At 60.2% G+C, this 20,752-nt stretch overlaps 1 protein-coding gene across 2 annotated transcripts in view; it reads left to right on the plus strand.

The window, feature by feature from the left end:
- EFNA2 (ephrin A2) overlaps nt 1–20,752 on the plus strand; it is a 65,223-nt gene that overhangs the window by 16,990 nt on the left and 27,481 nt on the right. The window contains exon 1 of one of the 2 annotated variants that reach the window (XM_063403368.1): nt 1,002–1,418. The exons of the other annotated variant lie outside the window; for it this stretch is intronic. Within the exon in view, the coding sequence (XP_063259438.1) occupies nt 1,297–1,418 (122 nt within the window). The 5' untranslated portion in view covers nt 1,002–1,296. Of the gene's footprint in view, nt 1–1,001; nt 1,419–20,752 lie in introns of those variants that run through there. 2 annotated transcript variants of the gene reach the window in all.

Below are 20,752 nucleotides of genomic sequence, written 5' to 3' on the forward strand. Positions count from 1 at the left end.
TCCCACCCATCGCCCCCAGGGCACCCCAAACCCCCCCATCAACCCATCCCTTCCTCAGGGTAACAGACCCCCAAACCTCTCTCCTGCCTCCAAAGCCCCCCTACCCACCCATGTGACCCCCCCTTCCAAAATCCCAGTCCCTGCCAGTGAACCTCTCCCCTTTTCAAAGCCCCCCGGCTTTGCCAGCGCGACCCCTCCCCTTCCAAAGCCCCCCCCGGGCTGCTATGACCCTCCTCACCCGCAGATCCCCCTCCCCCCGGTACTGGCTCTCTCCCCCCGGTACCGGTTCCCTCCCCCGGTACCGGTTCCCTCCCCCCGGTACCGGTTCCCTCCCCCGGTACCGGTTCCCTCCCCCCGGTACCGGTTCTCCCCCCGGTACCGGTTCCCTCCCCCCGGTACCGGTTCCCTCCCCCCGGTACCGGTTCCCTCCCCCCGGTACCGTTCGCTCCCCCCGGTACCGGTTCTCTCCCCCCGGTACCGTTCGCACCCCCCGGTACCGGTTCTCTCCCCCCGGTACCAGTTCGCTCCCCCCGGTACCGGTTCCCTCCCTCCGGTACCGGTTCGCTCCCCCCCCCCCCCTTTGACCCCCCCCCCGCAGGGGCGTGGCCGCGGGGGCGCGCGGGAGCCCCGCCCTGGGCCCGCGCCGGGCGCGCGCGCGGCCGCCGGTGGCAACAATGTGTCAGAGGCGGGGGCGGGGCCGGCGCGCGGCGGGGGCGGGGCCCGGGGCGGGGCGGGGCGCGGGGGCGGGGCCGGCGCGGGGGCGGGCGCGGGCGGGGGGCGCGGGCGGTGGGCGCAGCATGGCGCGGCGGCACTGAGCGAGCGGCGGCCTCCCGGCCCGGCCTTTGTCTCTCCGGTGTCCCCGGGGCGGAGCAGCCCGCGGCGGGGCCCGGGGCTGAGCCCGCAGGTGCGGCGGCAGCACCGGGGGCTCGGCACCGGGCGGCGGCGGCGGCGCCGCGGGGCTCGGAGGAACTTGGCCGAAGTTGGGTGCGGGGGGGGGGCGGGCGCGGGAGGTGGTGGTGGTGGGGGGGAAGGTTCCCGGTACCGGGGCGATCCCGGGGTGCCGCGGCAACCGGGCCGGTCCCCGCCGCCCGAGCGCGGGATGCGGCTGCCCCGGCGCCGCCGCACCGCGGCCGCCCCCGAGTCCCCCCGCTGACGGCGCCCGGGGCCGCGGGCGATGGTGAGGGCTGGGCGCCCGCCCGCCGCCGCCGCCCGCCGCCCGCCCGCCGTCCCCGGCCGGCCCCAGGGCCCCGCCGCCCCGTGAAGCGGCCGGAGCCGCGCCCGCCGCCCGCCGGGACGATGGTGCGCTGCGGGGCGGCCGCGCTGCTCGCCGCGCTCCTCGGCGTCTGCGTCTGGACCGACGAGACTGGGAAAGTTATCTCGGACCGGTTCGCCGTCTACTGGAACCGGAGCAATCCCAGGTGAGGCGGGGGGCGGCGGGGGCGGCCTCGGCGCCCGACTTCCAGTCGGTGTTTCCCCCCGCGCACACACCCGCTGCCGCCCGGTGACAGCGGCCGCCGCCGCCCGGGGCGGGTCGGGTTCCCCTCGAGCCCCCGGTGGGCTCCGGTGAACGGGCCGGGAAGGGGGGGTGGTCCCCGGGGCTCCCTCTCCGGAAAGTTCCCTCGGGGCCCCGGTCGGGCCGTCCCCGGGGGCTGCGGCAGCGCCGGGAGCACCGGCGGGCGCGGGGCGCGTTCCCGGGGGCGGCGGGGGCTGCGCCTCGGCGCCCCCGGCCCCTCCGCGCCAAACTTCGGTGAAGTTCAAGTTCCTCCCCCCGCTACCCCGTTCCCCCCCCGGTCCCTCTCTCGGGATGAAGGTTCTGCTAAAAAAAAAAAAACCCGAAATCCGCCCAAAGAGGCGGGTGCGGCTGCGGCGGGGGGGGTCGCAAAGAGCGATTTGGGGGGGAAATGGCAAAACGGGCCTGAGGGGGGCATGGGGCGTGCGGAGCTGGGGATGGCCGGCCCTGCTGCTCCCGGGTCATTCCCATCCTGGAAGCACAATCCCCACGGTTGGCTTCGTTTCCTGACTCCAGTTGGAATTTCGATTTTTCTGTATGTTTTTTCCCCACCAAGTGTTTTTTTTTTTTTCTTTGGGGGCAAGAGTTTCGTTTCTGTCGTATTTCTTTGTTCGTGATTTTTTGAGGAACCGAAAACTGTCGGTGAGTCGCAAGCGGGAGGAATTCTGCTCTGGGAAATGCTCAGGTGGTTGGGACCCTCGGGACCCCCCACCCTCTCTGTTGGGGACACCCTTTGGGGTCCGAACGGGCCCGTTTGTGGCGATTCCTGTAAAAACAAAACCCAGCCATCAAACCCCCCAAATCCCTCAAAGTTGTCCCAAGCCTGGCAGTGTCTGTGAGCGGTGAGGGGTGGGTGCAGCCCCCGTGGCCCCCAGCTTTGGGCTGTTTTCTGGGTCAAACGGGGGGCTCTTTGTCCCCCTCGCTCCCTGCGTGACGAGTGGCCTCGTGGGGCACGCCGTGGCCTGGTCCTCGTCCCCAGGGCCGCCAGCGACGTGACCACCTCCGGATCACTCCTCCCCTGCTGCCATCCAGGAGGGGACCCTCGGTGCCACCTTCTCTCCCTCGATGACACCGGCGCAGTTGGGTAAAGTTCCTGGCGGTGTTTTGGCGCTGGGACATGCTCGGAGCCGAGGACCCTCAGCAGCACCCGGTGCCCATCCAAGCTCCACGCGTCCCTTTGGGGGGACACACCCCACGCCCCTCTCATCACCCCAAAATCGGGGCGAGCCCGTCCCTTTGTGCCTTGGTAGCAGTGCCTTGGCGGTGGTGCCTGCGCCGCGGGCCGCCCGCGGTGCATATGGATTTTATTATCTCCCTCACATTTTTGTGGGGGATTGTAAGAGCCAGGGAATTATTTTTTTTTTTACCCCTAATTTTTTTTTTTTCTTCTTTTTGCCCGTTGCGAAGTTTTTGGTTTCAGCTCCTGGTGCTCGCCCCCCGATCTCCCACACTTTGGGGTCTTTTCTTTTGTTCTCCTAAATGTGTGAGGGGCCAAGCCCCCGGTCCAACTCCGGCATCCCAGAGATGAGGGTGACTGGGGCGGTGGCTGGGATTTGGCACCCAAGGGTTCCCATGGCTGGGATTTGGCGCCCAAAGGTTCTGACGTTTGAGATTTGGCACCCAAAGGCTCCTGGGGATGGGATTTGGCACCCAAAGGCTCCGATGGTGGTGCCAATGGCCAAAAGCAGCCCCTTGGTTGTTGGGGACGGGCGTCCCGGGACCCAGCGCCGGTGATGGCGTCGCTTCCATCCCCTTCACCCCCTGGTAGAAGCCGCCGACAATTTCTCCCGGAAAAAATCCACGGCGCATCGTTATTCCACACATATTTATACATTTATACATTTCTAAATCCGCTGTTGGCAGGGAAAATATTTTCGAGGAGCGGGGGGGAAATAAAATGGAGCGGAGGGAAGGGCGAGGGGCTGGGAGGGGAGAGCAGACAATGGCTGGTGGGTTCAGCAGGCACGTCCGCAGCGCCTGGCTCCGGGATGTGACCCAAATTTCCCCAATGTGGGAGCGCCCCGCGTCGCCAGCGCTCCCCGCCTGCGCCTTCGGCTCTCGGAATTCGAGGCAATTTATTAGGGGTTGCAAAGATTGAAATTGCCGTTGAGTTTCCTGCTTATTCCCTTTTTGAACCCAGCGGTGGGTTTATTTTTTTCCTCTGGGGTTACTACAAGACTGTCTCATTCTTAAAAATGAAGAAAAAGCGTATTTATGTGTTTTCTGGTCCCTCATTTTCATTCTTTCTCCCCCTCCCTCTTGCCAACACCTTATTTAGCAAGGGGGAAATAAAAAGGGGTTTAAGACAAAAAAGGAGGAAAAGACCCAAGGTTAAAATGTTTGAACCCACAGACCTTCTCTGCCGCTAAATATTTTTCCTCAGGTTTTTACAGCAATCTATATTTTATAAAAGACAGGAATAAATCTCATGGTCGATATGATTTGCCCAGATTAGAATAATTCTATATTTCATAATTGGGGCTAAATTAAAAATAAGTGGTACCTCGGGATGCTGCAATTTCCCTGTTCTGGGGAGAGATTTAACCACTCGCTGTGGATTTACAAGGTTTATTTTTATTTTTAAATGATTCTGTGAGGATGCGCTGGGAAAACGTTTGGCTGGATGGAACTCCTGGGTTATCCAGGAGAAAAAAACGCAGGATGATGGAGGTAGAATTATATAATAACGGGCAGTTTTGGTACGGTGTGGAAGTGTGGATTTTTGCTCCGTGGCGCTGCCGATGGTCGCTCTCCGGGCGTGGATCCGTTGGCCGTGGCCGGGCCGGTCGCGGGTGGATCCATTGGTCGTGTCCAGGGTGATGTGACCATGGATGGGACCTTGGGGCTCCTCCCTGGGCTGGCACTGCGGGCAGGGGTCTGGCACTGCGGGCAGGGGTCCGGCACTGCGGGCAGGGGTCTGGCACGGCACCCAGGGCTCTTCCCGCTGTCGCTCCGCGTTTTCCGGCCGGGAGCTGCTCGCCCGTGGGACCCCACGGTGGGTTTGCCTTGGGAGCCAGGTCGATCCGGGTGTGCTGGAGTGTCCAGCATCACCAGAGGGTTGGGGTGTCCAGTTTTGGCCCCCGTTGCCCCCACACCACAGCGGGTTTAGGGTGGATGTCTTGGCGCGCGGCGCCGTGCGGGAAAAAATCGGGGATCTGGGAAAACCTCTGTGCTATGGGGGAAAGGATCTGTGGGATGGAGTGAGCTGTCCTCAGAATGTCCCCAGTCCTGTGACCCTGACCCGCGGCCTCGTGGCCGTGCTGGAAACCCCGGGGAGGCCAAGGAAGGATTTGGGATTTGTTGCCGACAGCCGAGTGACGGGCAGGGAATCGTCATTCCCGAGTGCTGGTGGTGTTCCTGCAGCAATCCCACGGTCACTGCCGTGCTCCTGGATCCACGGTGGGAGTGTGAAAAGTACCAGGGGTTCTCCTCCCTCTGTTCATGGCACAGATCCCTGGCACCGGGCGGGATCGTGGCCTGGTTTAACGCCGAGGTCACGGCGCTGCCTCCCAACGCTGCTTTTGCTGATTTCTGTATTATTTTTCGGTGTGGTTTGTGAGCACAGCTGGGATTTCTGTTCTGCTCCTCTGCACTCCCCAATCCTGGGATCGGGAACCGGAGAAATGGTTTCTGGCAGGGGGATTTACAGAGCCAGGTGATGCTCAGGGCCGGTGGTGATGGCAGAGCAGGACTTGGGAGGGTCCTGTTGGGGCAAAGGTGCTTCTCCCACAGGGGTGGTGGGGTTGGGGTGAATGGGGCATGTCTTGGAGGAGATTTAGATCCTGTTCCAAATCCTATTGGATTTTGTGCCCCTTTTTCCTGCATTCCCATCCCCTGGAGATGCAGCCCTGGTGCCTGACGGTTGCCGGTGCTTTGTCCGTGGTGGTCACAGCCAGGAGAGCCGTGGCCATGACCCACTGACCACCTGAGTCAGGGCCAGCTTGCCCACCTGTGTGTCACCAGGGGCTGTGGCCAGGCCGCTGGTGGCTGCGTGTGCCACCTCTCCATCAAGGGAGCGAAGACAATGTCACATCTGTTTTTTCCAGGGGAATTTGGTGCTGCAGAGGGGTGGCCGAGCGAGAGGGCTCAGCTTGGAGGATCCCACCCGTGTCTCCATGTTGGAGTGGGGCTGGATCCCAAAACCTCTGTGTTCTGGCTCTGGCCAGGACTTTTGGGGTCTCCCCCATTGCTGCACGTCCCCAGTTCTCTCTGTCCCCCCTCCCTGCTCCCGTGGGCATCGTATCGGGGCCCACATCAACCTGTGAGAGAAACATCCCCTGTTCCTCGCTTGGAGTGATTTTAATGTGAATTTTAACCCCGGCAATCGGGTTGTTCCTGTGTCACCACGAGGCTGAGCCCCCTCTCGGGGTGCCAGAGCAGTGCTGGGTGTTTGGGTGTGCCAGTGCCCTGCCCGGTCCTGTGCAATCCCCACTCTTTTAGTTTTCCTCCTTCTGTTCTCCCTTTGTGCCGAGATCACTCCCAGCCCTTCCCACCCCTCTTTTCCAGCCCGTTAAGCCGTGTTAGCAATTCCTCACCAGCCCAGGGCTGCGGCGAGTGGTTAATGGAGAGCAGACACCACCGGGCCGGCGTCGCTGACAGGATTCTCTCTCCGTGCCCGTCTCCGTCTCCGCCTGTCCCTTTCCAGGGACCGCAATTACATTCCCTGCTGGTTGCACATTTGGTATCCAAATGCCGGCCATGCGCCGCATCCTAATGCGAGGATGGGCTGGGGGCGTGCGGAGCTGCTGGAGGGTCAGGCAGACCCCAGGACCCCCCCCTGGACCCCGGGGTGTCCTGATGGGGGGGTCAGGCGGTCCCCAGGACCCTCCCCTGGATCCCGGGGTGTCCTGATGGGGGGGTCAGGCGGTCCCCAGGACCCTCCCCTGGATTCCGGGGTGTCCTGATGGGGGGGGTCAGGCGGTCCCCAGGACCCTCCCCTGGATCCCAGGGTGTCCTGATGGGGGGGACACACAGAGGGTGGGCAGTGGTGAGATGGGGGGTGAGAGATGCCCTCAGATACCTTGGGAAGCTCTAAAGTGTTGCTGTATAAAGAAAGACACATGTATTTATTATATACATATAGATTTATATATATTTACCTACAAATATATTTATATTATATAAATGATATGTTTATTTACATATGTGGGTGTTTGTTCACCCACTCCCCCCCCATGTAAATACACTTTACACAGACAAATAAACCAATGCCAACCCCCCCCGTCCAGCAATGCTGTGCCACCCCTGTGTGACATTCCCCTGGAATTCCTACCTGGGGGCTCCAGGGTGTGCCTGGCTGTGGGGTTACCTGGGCTGTCCGTCTGTCCGGCTGTGTCCGTCCCGCTGCCACATCAGGAGCCGGCTGGAGCCGTACCTGCCTGTGCCTGACAAGGTTCAGCTGCTGGGTTGGCTGGAAAATTGCAGCAATTGTTCCTTAAATAGCTCCTCGTTCCTGATGGTGACAATTTCGGTTCTTTTGTGTTAGATATTAATCATGATTTCTGAGGCTCCGTTTTGATCCGAGCTGGTTTTCCCCACTCGGGGCAGGGATCCTGCCCCGCTTCGTTGGATTTAATGGGATTTATGGAAGGCGAGCAGCTCGGAGTGCTGTTACCTGCAGCCCCTAAGAGGAGTTTAAATTCCTTTTCCCCTTTTTCCATGACCTGACGCTCATCCTGATGTCCGGCCGCTTCCCTCTGCTGGGAGATCCATCCCAAAAACAGGACCAGGCCCTGTTTGGCCTCTGCAAGTGCAGGGGGAAGCACCGTGCCCCACAGGTCCAGGCTGGATCGTGGCTTGGAATCCAAAGATCTTGGAGCTCTTTCCCAATCCAAGTGATTCCATGATTCTCCAGAGCTGGAGAAGTGTTGGGGCGAGCCGGTGGCCGCTTTGTCCTGTGCCAGATGAATTCCAGAGGCATTTTTGAAGCTCCCTCTGCCAAAGCCAGGATTGGATTTAGGGGTGTCTGTGGATCCAGACTCTGCCACCAGCCCAACCCTTCTGGATTTGGGCCCTCTTGGCTGTTCCAGGAGCTGTCGCAGCGCCCGTGGGGCTGTTTGGGTGTGGGATGCACCAGGGCTGGTTTGATCCCGGCAGGAAAAGCGGGAAGGGACGAGGCTGAGAGCAGGTCAGTGGGATGGAGCCGGTGGGGCAGCGCTGGGCCGTGTCCCTGCTCCGTCCTGCCTTGTTCCCGGGTGGTCACAGTGTTGTTATTTATTTATTTCTCCTCCCTCGATCCCCCTTGGCTTGTTGCTGCCGCTGTGCCTGGGCTGCTAAAGAGCTTCTCATTGTTCCGGAGCTAATTACCTCCTAATGAGGCTCCCGGCTCAAAAGCCGAGCGGAGCGGGGGCTGTGGGGGGATGTGAGGGGGCTGTGCTGGGAGGGGGTGAGGGCAGGGCTGGGGTCACCGCCGGGGTCACCGCCGGGGTCACCCGGTGGCTTCAGCTGTGCTGCCCCACGGTGTGAATTGGGGTTGGTTGGGGGGATTTGCACGGCCTGGAGCTTCATCCTAAAGGTCGGCTGGGAAGTGGTTTTGCCAAAATTTTCTTGTTGAGCCCCAAACCCGTGAAGAAATCAAAGCCCTGTGGATTTTGGGAAGGCGGGGTTGGAGCCCGGAAGCGTTCCTGGCATTTCCCTTGGTGTGACACTTCCCTGCCAGCCCCTCCTGGGACAGGTGTCACCTTTAGGGCACATCCTTCATTTTGGAAGGGGTGTTCAAACCAGGGGTCCTCAAAGCTTATCCCATCCATGTGCTGGACAAATCCTGCTCCACTCCTCCGCTTCCCTCTTGACCTTATCCCATCCCTCGGCAAGAGACTGGGATGAGCCCCGATCCTGATGGGATTCTCCACTTTGGCTGGAGGGAGCCAGGCAGTGTCCAGGAGCGTCCTTGTCCCTGCTGGGATGCGGAGCAGAACCTTGGGCTCCACATCCCGGATCCTGCTCTGCTCCTGGAATGTCCCCCGTGTCCCTCAGGGTTGCGGTGGCTCCTCCGTGTGCCGCGGATGCGATGGGAGTAAAGAGGATCTTTCTCCAAAGGGATTGGGAAAGCCCCCACCTCCACCCTGCCCCAGGCTTTGGGGGTCCTGAACTTCAGAGGGGCATGAGGCAGTGGGGGAAAATATTCCAAGGGAGGGAAATTTACTCCCTGGAATAATAATGAAGGTAGGGGAATGAGTTCCCCTTCCCTGTGCCCTTGATGAGGGGTGCCCACGGCAGTGAGGGGTCCAGAGTGAGCTTTTCCTAGGGGATGGAGGTGCTGGCAGTTTTGGGATCACCCATCTGGCCCGGCTCGCCCGTGGATCCATCTGGATCTGCGGCACAAAGCCCGGCATCGATGGCGCCCGGCTCTGGTGGAGCCAATCGGCGCCGGGGCAGCCAGACCCGCGCTCCCGTTCCGACCCCGCTCGGATCCATTCAACATTTTCCTTTGGGTCATTAACGAAGGGAGAGGGACGCAGAAACAGGGATTTCAACTATTTTTAAAAATTTCCTTCCGTTTTAAATTTTTCCCTGCTTCCCAAGGCCCAGCGGAGCAGCGAGCGATGCCGCTGTTGGGAGAGGAACGGCCACGGGGCCGAGCCCTGTCCTGGTGGGGCTGTGCTATGGTGGGATCCTCTGGGATCCACCTGTGCCGTGGTGAGATCCTTTGGGATACCCCTGTGCCGTGGTGGGATCCTTTGGGATACACCTGTGCCGTGGTGGGATCCTTTGGGATACGCCTGTGCCGTGATCCCATGGGATAAATTTTATCACGGTGGGATCCTGTGGGATACATCCCTACGCTCCCTCAGCACATCACCTCTTCCCAACCTCCCAGTTTTCCTCTGTCCTTGATGTTTCCAGCTGCTCCGGCCTTGTTTTTTGGGATTTTCCTATTTTTCCTGCGGTGATCTCCAGGCACATGCCGGAGCTGCCCGTGCCAGGTCGGTCCCACTAAAAACCATCCCGGTGCTGGACCCGGAGCTGCAGCTCCCTGTGGATGGCGGTACCGGTATTCCCACCACCAGTATTCCCATCACCAGTATTCCCACCACCAGTATTCCCATCACCAGTATTCCCACCACCAGTATTCCCATCACCAGTATTCCCACCACCAGTATTCCCATCACCAGTATTCCCACCACCAGTATTCCCATCACCAGTATTCCCATCACTGGTATTCCCACCACGCTGCCGAAGCGTTCCCAGGGTCTGCACAGTTTTACGCCATCGCTCGATTCCATTTTTTCTGTCCGACTCCAGGAATGGACTTTTTGTTTCAGCCCCTTCCCCACCAGCCCCAAAATCCCCCCGGAATCCAATTCCGGATTTCGGATCTTTTGTGCCAAACCCAGACCTCTCTCGGCTTCGATTCCCAGCGCCGCAGAATTTGGGAAAAAAGGGGAATAAATGGGAATGGGGTTTTTTAATAACTGGGAATGGGGAAGCCCCATTTCACCCCCAGCTTCCTCCTCCCGCCACATCCCGATCGCCTCCTCCGTCTCTTTCCTTGGCGTTCGGCTGAATTTTCTTGGAAATATTTTGCTGTTTCCCCAGTGCAACTGAGTTTCGTTGGATTTTTCTTTCTGCCCCTGCAGAAGAGGCGGAATTATCCGTCTCGGTTTATTTTTCCTTGAACATTACACGGGAGCAAAACTCACCCATGTGCTGGGAAAGAGATAAAGTGTTTAGACAGCAAATACAAATATTCCAGAGCACTCAGCCCGGCTGTAGCTATTCCTGCCAGGATTCCGGATTCCGTGCCGTGTCTTCCAGGGGGGTTTTATTTAGACTGTATTTTTTTTTATTATTATTATTTATCAAAACCCCTATTTATATTTGCAGTAAAATAAAATCAGCCTGACCCTGTAGAGAACTCGAAAAAAATCCCAATTCTTTCCTTTTCCAATCCTGTTTCCACTGAGGAAAGAAAGCCCCTGGACCTCGTGCCCTGCACAAAATCCAACCGCGACGGGATTATTTCGGCGGCTGAGCTTCTCCGCAGGCGCTGGGACGGCGCCGGCTCCGCGTGTCCCCCCCCAAAATCGGGATGCAGGGAAGCTCCTGCAGAAGTGGGGACGGAGCTGAGGCCCTCGGGGTCTTCCCGTGGGATTTTGGGGGCGCAGGCTCCCTTGTGCTGCAAGTTCTGACAGCGCATGGAGCACTCAAAAAGGGGTTTGTTATTTTGATTTTATTTTACTATTCGACGATGGATGGGTTTTTGCTGCTCCTCGGGAGCATCCCAATCTCCCGTCGATGCCCCAGCCCGGCTGGGGACCCCGCGGGTGTCATTGTCACCCCGGTGCCGGGCGCCGGTGCCGTCAGGAGCTGAGGAAGCTCTTTCCCAGCCAGCTCGATAATCCCAATTATTATCTGGATTCTCGATCAGGGTTGCTTATTAAACTTGGCACCGCTGGCTTTGCCGTTCCGGCCGCCTGCCTCGGCAGAGGGATTTATCTCCTGCCGACGCGGGAAGGAAATTGAGTGGAAAAACGCGGGGCAGAGCCCCCCGGGACGGCGGGAGGGGGGCCAGGGGTACCCGGCTCCCGAAGGGTTGGGACATGCTGGGTTGGTTGATGGAGCTGCCCGGGCCGTGTCCGTGTGTCCGTGTGTCCGTGTGTCCGTGTGTCCGTTCCCATCCCTCCGTCCCCACCCTGTTCTGGGATGGGCGTTTTTATTCCAAGGTTATTTTGGAATGATCGGTGCTTTTAGACAATGCAACAGCCGTTATTTTGCCTTTTCCCTGAAATCTGAAGGGGCTTTTGTCAGCCCTTCCATCCCTTCACCCCAGGAATATCAGCTTTTTCCAAATCCAGGCCTTTCCTCTGGAATTCCCAGCTTCCCATGCCACAAACCTGGTTTGCTCACTGACCCCTCTTCTCACATTGTGCAACAATTTGTGTTTTATTTTTACCTGACACTGAGCTGGAGCTGCCCAAGCCAGGGCCAATGTGCCGACCCTTCCAAAGGGGCTTTTCCCAAATTTCTCCCAATTCTCAGCCCCGGGCATCCAGGGGAGTGGGGCGAGAGGTGGGAGAGATGCTGCTGGGAAAAGATGCTCTCCCCGAGGATTCCCCTCCCTCCTGGTGTTTGGATGTTTCAATTTTCCCGTTACTCTGCTTTTTCCTGCCTTTCCACCATTTTTCTGCATTTAAAAAAACCCGTACAAACCCTGTGACTGGAATTCCCTCTCTTTGTGTGTCCGGCCGCTCTCTCGCCCCTCTGTGAGCTCCTGGGATCTCCATTTTAGGGTGGGGGCTCTCCCCCGTCCCCTCCCTGTGCTGCTGCTGGGGGATTTGGGTGAGGATTGGGTCAGCTCCAAAATCCTTTATTTGGGAAATCTCTGTTATCCTGAACCCTGCAAGGTTCTTCCCTCGGGAGCAGCCTCGTGCTCCAGGGCTCGGTGTCCATCTTGGGAATGCTCCAGGCTGTCTCCTTGGCTTTTTCAAGATCCTTCATGCCCGGTGGTTGGGAGAACCTGCCTCCCTCTGGCTCTGGCTGAGGGGCTCGGGTTGTGCCTGTGACATTCCCAGTGATTGTCCCATTGTTGTAGAGCCGCCGTCGGATGCGGCACTGGCACACGGGAATCCTGGCACCCACCCCGGCTGTAAATGCTGGTCGAAATGGTGCTCCTGTGTGGTTTCCAAGAGAATCCAAGCCTGTCTGGAACAGAAATGTTTTCTGGCTCCCGGCTCTGTCCACATCTCTGTTGGATCACCGCGGGGTCGCCAGGCTTGGTTTGGCCGGAGCCGCGCCGGTGCCGAGTCCTGTGGAACACCAGGATCCTGCGCCCCGCCACGGCCCTGGCGTCACTCCTGACCCTTTGAGGTGGGATTTAAGGCTAAACTGGCAGAGTTGGAAGCAGGTTTGGGAACAGGGATTGCCTTTGCAGGATGTGTGCTCTGGAGGCAGCATCCAGCCCAACCACTGCCCACTTTCCTATCGTTCATTGCCGCGGTGACCTCCAGCTCCCTGCTCTCCCTGCCTGCTCTTCCTGGCATTCCCAGCTTTCCCCTCTCCGTGATGGTTCCTGGACCTCAGTTCCAGCCACCCAACCGCTGTTTCCCAGCTCATCCCACCACCATCTGCAGTTTTCCATTGTTCCTTGGCTCTTCCCGACACCGGGATGCCGAGCGCCGGCAGTGGGGGAATGTCCGGAGCTCCGTGTCGCAGCCGAGATCTGGACTCCAGGAAAATCTGGACTTCCATTTCAAAGCTGATTAATGATAATCATAAATCATAATGTTGTCTTTTATGATAGAAAGCTTTGGATCGGGAGCAGGGACTCTCATCCTGCAAGCTGGGGGTGATCCCGGATCCGGCTTCCAGCTCATTACCCGGAGACAAATGGCTTCTCCCTCCCCCAGCCTCAGTTTCTCTGTGGGTAAGGTGAGGATCGCTGCCAGGGGCTAAATTAAGGAATTAATGTTGGTGGAATGATTGAGAGATGGAGAAGGACAGGGCTCTCACAGTGCCATGTCCTGCTGCACAGCGCGTCCGCCCGCTCTGGGGCCGCATGCGGGAATTTCAGCTGGGAGCAGCGATTGGGATGTCCGCAGTGAAGTCCCCTGTTTGTGTCCAGGGCTCCTTGAGGAGGGGCTGGAGCCCCCCAGCTCCTTCCACGCTGATTTGGGATCTGTGTGGGGACATGGTGGCTCAGATCCATGGCTGATTCCGGCGTCCATCCTGCATCCAGGTGGTTTGGCAGCGCTAGAGCCCAATTCATCCCGGCCTCTTCTCACCATGTCTCCCACTGCCCCAAAATCCCAGTGTCACTGAGACTCCGTTCCCGTGGGAGGGGAATCCAGCTGGATGGATTTTTGTGACTTTTTTATATTTTTTCCTTGAACGTTGTAATATTTATTCCACCTTATAAATCACTTCCTTGCTCCGGGTGGAGGGAGGATTTATGGGCGCAGGTGGGAGGAACGCGGCTCCCGGGACTGACCTGCTGGAATGGTTTTGTGGTGATGGTCACAGCAGCAATTCCGGCCGGGGGAGAGGGAATCCAGCTGGGAATCATGCCTGGGATGTGATGGGAGAAGGGATGGACCCAAAGAGGTTGGCACATCTTTGTTGCCACTCGGGGTTTTCTCCGTGCTGGAAACTGGCACCAACAGGTTGGACCCCAAACCATTGTCTGCTGAACAACCAAAAAAAAAAATGGTTCCAAAGCCTTTTCCAAGTCCCTCAAAGGCTTTTTTGAATTCTAGAAAAGTCTTGCTTTCCCACTGCGGCCATCAGTGTCACACTGGGGCTGTGGGAATGTCACAGGAATGTCACTAGGGGGGTGCTGATGACGGTGACCCCAGGGCGAGGTGCGCGGTGAGGGTGGGGATGCCCAGCCCTGGGGACACCCAGCCAGGGCTCTCCCTGCTCCCTGGGGGCCAGGCTGGCTCCGGGGGGGATTTTCCCTGCACCAGCGCTGCTCGCAGCAGCACAAACGAACCAAGTAATTGGCAACATGGAAATATTTTGTGCTCATTAAGCGGTGGGAAGCGGAGGGTGAGGCGGCGGCGGGTGAGGGATCCGGGTTCTCCGGCGGTGTCCTTCGGAGCCGTGTTCTCCAGGGGCACTCCCGGGGACCCAGGGCAGGGAGCACAGGGTGGGAGCACCCTGGGGTGGGAGGTGAAGGAGTCAGATCCCGACACCGCCCAGCCGGGAGCTCCTCGTGCTGGGGACAAGGACAAATCATGGGAGCAGGGGGATCCTGGCTGCTGTACGGGGAGATTTAGGGGATCCCCCCCCATTTCTCCCAATTCCCATTAATCCCACGGATTAAAACTTGAAACATCAGCTCTCAGCATCTGCCTTGGAGCTCCCCAGCACTGCCGATTCCCAGGAGCGACACCAAGGGGGGGATCCACATTCCCTCCGCTCCCAGCAGTGGAAGCAGGGGGCGATCCCTGAGGATCCTGTCCCTGCTCAGGGGGACCCACAGGGGTCCCCCCACCATCCTCAGCCCCCAGCACGTGCTGGCAGTGCCAGGCCCCGGCGCTGTCCCCAGCGCGACGCGGGGAGCCCAGCGGTGCTGCAGGCAGGGGAAGCTTTATGGCTGTAGTTAAAGTGACTTTATGATATTGTATCTGAACAATTGCTGGCTATTATCCGGATCGATGCTGCGGGATTGAGACGCCGGTTGATAACCCAGGCAGGGCTCTAATCGCTTTTAAACCGCGCAGGGTTGGTGGGGCTTTCCATAAAACCCCTCGGTGGTTCCTGGTTTAACTCCCTGCCCCTGGGTCTGCTGGGTTTTTCACCCGGGACGTCCCTTTGTGGGTGCAGGTCCTGCTTTGTCCCTCTCCACCCTGCCCTGGGTGGGGGTCAGGGTGCTGGGACGTGGCTTGGGGTGCTGGAATCCAGCTTTCCTGGGCTCCAGGGTGCCCAGCCCTGCTGAGGAGCGAGGGGCAGATTTTGGGGTCCTGTTCCCACCTTTGCCTGGCTGGCTGCGACCTTGGGCGAGTCACGTCACCTCTGCGCGCTTCGCTTTCCGCAGCTGTGAAACGAGGACAATGATACCTTTCCCACCTCGCTGAGGGGTTGGGAGGCTTAATTAGTTAATGTTCGTAAAGTGCTTTGAGGATTAATTAATATTGTGACTCTAATTTTTTCCGATGGTTGAAGCGCCACTTCAATATCTCCGCGCTGGTTCCTTCCTCCCTGACCCTATAAAGCAAATCCACCCAGGAACGTCACCGGTCTCTGCAGGAGCCATGGGGCTCTGTCCCTGCCAGGTGTCACCTCCCCAGTGCTGAACTGGGAGGCACTGGTGCTGCGGGGGTGTCCCAGATTGTGGGTGCAGCTCTGCATCCCTGCTCCCCACAGTGTCCAGCTGGCCCTGATCCTCCTTGGCCAGCTTTTCCCTGCTGGGAGCCTTTCCTCTGTTGGGATTGAGCCACTGTCACCTCCCTGTGACACTGCCCGTCCCTGCCCAGCCTGCTCGGGCACTTCTGGCAACCTCGACCTTCCATGGGAAGCTGCTCCCAGCAAATCCCACATCCTGTGCCTGATCCTGTCTGGAATTTTGAGGGCTGCTGGGCTGGGAGGGGGTTGGCCGGTGCCTGGTGGGTTGGGGACACTGTGCTGGGCATGATCCAAAGCTCTGGGCAGCCGTTGGTGGCACAATCTCGCCTTTCCCGATGGAAAGAAAGCGTTGGGATCACACCCGGCTGGGACACGGCTGGCAGGTGTGGGAGGGCAGTTCCAGTGTCCCCATCCCTGCGTGGGGACATCAGTGGGGTCGCTTTGGTGTCCTCCAAGGGGATTTCCCAGCAGTGGCTCTGCTCCCCTGTGCTCTCCTGCTGTGTGTGAACGCACAGGGGACAGGGACAGCGCAGGGTCCCCGCGATGGCAGTGCCACCCTTGGGGTGTGACACTTGGGATTGGCTCTGCTGCAGGGCTGGGAAGGTTTTGGGTCAGCACCAGCGAGAGGTTTCCTGCTGGGAGTAGCCAAGGGAAGGGATGAGGGTGAATCCCAGCTCTGGGTGACCCAGCACAGGCCAGGGGTGTTTGGCCCTGGTGGAGATGTGGGAATTTGAGAGGGGCTGGTGGAGGGAGCAGGCAGGGGATGATCCCATGTGGGATGGGCTGGTGGGATGTGATGGAGCCTCAGGGCTGGAGAATCAGAGGCAGCAGGAGAATTCCCAGATGTGGAGCACTGGAGGGAACTGGGACCCACCATGGAGGGAGGAAGAGGAGGAGGGAGGTCTGGAGGGAGCCCCAATGCTCTTCCCTGGAGCTGCTGGGTGGAGCTGGAGGAGAAGGAGCATCTGAGCTGGGAGGGTCCAGCCCTGTCTGATGGCTCCTGGCCCTGTCCCTGGCCAATGGCTCCTGTCCCTGGTTGTCACCAAGCTCTGTTGGTGGCACTTGCAGGGGTTTGGGACAGGACACACCGACGTCAGCGTCCCCACGCCCGGGCCCTGCTCCGTGCCGTTAATGACATCCCGGCAATTAAACTGGAACTAATGCAACGATAAAAATAACCCGCTGTCCTTCCTCAGCGCTGCATCCCACAAGCTCAGAGGTGTTTAAAAACCCATTTAAAGCCGGATCCTGGGCGTGGGGTGCCCGGGGTAGCACCGGGATCTGCGTGGCCACTGCTGGGTTTTCCAGCCCTGACCCATTCCTGGCCTTCTGCAAGGTGTGAACACCCCCAGCTCCCTCCAGTGCAGAGACTGGTTTACCAACTGCCACGTTTTAAATAATCTAAATTACATGAATATTTTATTTTTCTTCTTTCTAGAGTTGTGGAATTCCCAAGGGTTGGTTTTCAGGCTTTTCTCTGTAATGGAGGAGCAGGAACGCATTCTTTTAATGGTAATTGAGATTCTTGCATCATTGCAGGACTTGGGAGCTGGATGGGCTTTAAATAACGGGAGAGGGAGGAGATTTGGGTTCTGGCTCCTCAAATGGGTTTTTGGGGTTTTTAGGTGGTTTTCTTCACTCTTGTGACAGGGCCAGAAAGCTGCGTCCTCATCCCACTGCTCTGGGAACTCTCCCCAAAGCAGGAGGTGGTGACAGGGACCTGTGGGTGTGGTGTCCTTTGGGACACCTCTCGGGAATGGTGCTGGGGGTGACCCATGTTGGAGCCCCTGTCAGCCTTTCCCCAACCCATGTGAGCCCTGATATCAGAGCTGAGCCCTCCCATGATGAGATTTGGGGTTTTTTTATGGCTTTGTTGCCTCCTGACTGTCGTGGTGAGTGCCCAACCCAGAGGACGCCCATCCTGGTGATCACCCATCCCTGTTCTGCTGCAGGGGGCTCGTGGAGCTGCCCCTCCTTCGCCATGCACGAGAGCGGGGTGGGTTTGGAAGGGAATGAGCAGGATGAGGATGATGAGGATGAGGATGATGAGGATGAGGATGAGGATGAGGATGAGCAGGGGGTGGAGCGTGGCTGTGCCAGCCCAGGGTTCGTGTCACTGTGAGTACCCAAACGCCACGGCAGAGCTGGCAGTGCCACCCCTGTCCCCTCCCGAGCTGCCTGGTCACTCTGCTGCCTGTGCCAGGCTGTGCTGGCCAGGGCTGGTCCCCACCCAGGCCTCGTGGGGCGGTGGAAGGGGCTGCTGAGCGTTTTCGGGGTGGGGGGAAGCGGTTTCCGGCTGCTGGGGGAAACATCTGGATCCAATTCCCGCTCCACGTGCAGCTGGCTGGGCTGGACCCGCTCCTGCTGCTCGGCGTGACAGGGGCGGCTTCGCTGCAGAGGGGCACAGAGGGGCCCTGGCCTGGGCTGGGAGCCCCGTGCCAGGTCCCCTTCCCAGTGGGAGCCCCAGCAGAGAACCTTGATCCCACTGGGAGCCCCAGCACTGCACCCTGATCCCACTGGGAGCCCGAGCACTGAACTCTGATCCCACTGGGAGCCCCAGCACTGCACCCTGATCCCACTGGGAGCCCCAGCACTGCACCCTGATCCCACTGGGAGCCCCAGCACTGCACCCTGATCCCACTGGGAGCCCCAGCACTGCACCCTGATCCCACTGGGAGCCCCAGCACTGCACCCTGATCCCACTGGGAGCCCCAGCACGGCTCCCTGATCCCACTGGGAGTGCCAGCACTGCACCCTGATCCCACTGGGAGCCCTAGCAGTGCACCCTGATCCCGCTGGGAGCCCCAGCACTGCACCCTGATCCCACTGGGAGCCCCAGCACTGCACCCTGATCCCACTGGGAGCCCTAGCATGGCATCCCCATCCTAACAGGAACCCCAGTACTGCATTCCCAGCGCAGCAAGAGCCCCAGAACTGCATCCCCATTGCAGCAGGAGCTCCACCCCTGCACCCTGATCCATCCACTGTATCCCCATTCCAGCAGGAGCCCCAGCACTGCACCCTGATCCCACTGGGAGCTCCACCCCTGCACCCTGATCCCACTGGGAGCTCCACCACTGCACCCTGATCCCACTGGGAGCTCCACCACTGCATCCCCATCCCACTGGGAGCCCCAGCACCGCATCCCCCTCCCCGTGGGACCCCGTGCCATCCTGCCCTGGAGCTCCCCTTGTCCCGGTGCCATCTCTGGGGGCTGCCGGTGCCCGTCCCCGGCGTGCCGCCGCCCCGGGCGGGGGCGGGGGGAGCCGCTGCCCGCCGTGCCTTTTGTCAGCCTCGGAGAAGTTGACCTTGAAGCGCGCTGGCAGAGCCCTGCAGCTTAATCGTGTTAGAGGTGTCTGACTGCGGCTCGCGCGGCTCTACCTGAGCGGCATCAGCAAGGGGGACGCGGCGGGCTCGCCGCCCCGGCTCAATAATTGATGCGTTTTTCTCAGCTCCCCCTTCCGTGAAAGGAAACCCAAGTGCTGGGAGGGTGGCAGGGATGGGAGGGTGGCAAGGGTGGGAGGGTGGTAGGGACAGGAGGGTGACAGGGACAGGAGGGTGGCAGGGACAGGAGGGTGGCAGGGACAGGAGGGTGGCAGGACTGGGAGGGTGGCAGGGCTGGGAGGGTGGCAGGGATAGGAGGGTGGCAGGGACAGGAGGGTGGCAGGGATAGGAGGGTGGCAGGGACAGGAGGATGGTAGGGACAGGAGGGTGGCAGGGACAGGAGGGTGGCAGGGACAGGAGGGTGGCAGGACTGGGAGGGTGGCAGTATTGGGATGGAGGATGGAGGACTGGGATGGGAGATGACAGGAATAGGGGGATAGCAGTGCTGGGTTGATGGTGGGATTGGAATGAGTGCAGGGATAGGAGGGTGGCAGGCCTGGGAAGATGCCAGTGGCAGGAGCATGGCAGAGATAGGAGGGTGGCAGGATTGGGAAGATGGCAGGACCAGGATGGCAATGCTGGAAGAGTGGCAGTGCTGGGAGGATGGCAGGAATGGAAGGACGGCAGGAATGGAAGGACGGCAGGAATGGAAGGACGGCAGGAATGGAAGGATGGCAGTGGCAGGAGCATGGCAGGGATAGGAGCATGGCAGGAATGGAAAGATGGCAGGATTGGAAGGATGGCAGGCCTAGGAGGGTGGCAGTGGCAGTGACATGGGGTGGGAATGGCGAGGGGATCCCATTCCATGTGGATGCTCCGGGATGCCATCCTGGGGTCACCCCGCTGTGGATGGGGATGTGCCGAGGGTTCTCCGTGGTCCTGGGGAGACACGTGGGGGTGGGAGCAGCCCCTTGGGTGCCCTCCTGCTCTGCCCAGCCTCCCTCCCATGGGAAGGCCCCAGGCACCAGGTTCCCACCTGCTTTTTTTGGGAAACCCTCAAGCCCTGCATTCCCATGGAAGCACCGAGCAACCTCACACCGAGCATCTCCCTTTTCCCGGGAGCACCTCCTGCCCCAGAGGCTGGCACAGCCCCCTTAGTGCCCCCACCACAGCCCCCCGGGTGTCCCCTGCTCCCACCTGGATCCCCATCACCCTCAGTGACCCTGGACCATGCGTTGGGGACACTGCCCCGGGTGGCCCCCGGCTCAGCCCCTTCACACCGAGCAGGGTTGTTTTGCCTCCACACAACCCTTCCTCCCTGCCTCCCCCCTTTTCCCCCCTTTCCCCTCTTAGCCAAGCGCACAGGGAAGGGGAGAGATTTTAACCTTCTGCCTGGAACCAATTAAAAAGGTCTTTCCACAGAGACGAAAGTGCTCGTGCACCTTTGTGTGCTGCGAGCGGGGGGAAGAAAGCAGAGGCGGCCTTTGAAGGGGGGATGAGGTCCCTCCGCTGGGACCCCTCCGGGCTTTCAAAGCCTGCGTTATTTCTTTATTTTTAAATAGCCAAATTAAAGCGCCTCCCGCTTCCTCCCCTCCCCGTTGGCGCGGCAGCACGTGGGCCCCGCCAGCTGCGAGGGGGGATGCGGGCACGGTCCCGTTCGGGGTGTTCTGGGCACCGGGAGGGGTCAAAACCCCAGCTGGGACCCCTCGGGGATGGGGCAGAGCTTCCCTCCCTCGTGCTGGGAGTGCAGAGGCGCTGCCAGGGGGGCGTTGAGGGGGTTCTGGTTGAGTTGAGGTGGGGCACACTGGGTCCCCGGCCAGGGCAGCCCCCCCTGGTCCCCTCAGGGCAGCCCCTTGTTCACCCCAGGGGAGTCCCCCACTCACCCAGGGCAGCCCCCCGCTCACCCAGGGCAGACCCCACTCACCCCAGCACAGCCCCATAACCAGGGCAGCCCCTTGTTCACCTCAGGGCAGCCCCCACTCACCCAGGGCAGACCCCTGATCCCCTCAGGGCAGCCCCCCACTCACCCAGGGCAGCCCCCCGCTCACGCAGGGCAGACCCCACTCACCCAGGGCAGCCCCCCACTTACTCAGGGCAGCCCCCCTGGTCCCCTCAGGGCAGCCCCCCACTCAC

The sequence above is a fragment of the Prinia subflava genome, chromosome 8, assembly GCF_021018805.1.
Source record: "Prinia subflava isolate CZ2003 ecotype Zambia chromosome 8, Cam_Psub_1.2, whole genome shotgun sequence".
In the NCBI taxonomy this organism is placed as follows: Eukaryota; Metazoa; Chordata; class Aves; order Passeriformes; family Cisticolidae; genus Prinia; species Prinia subflava.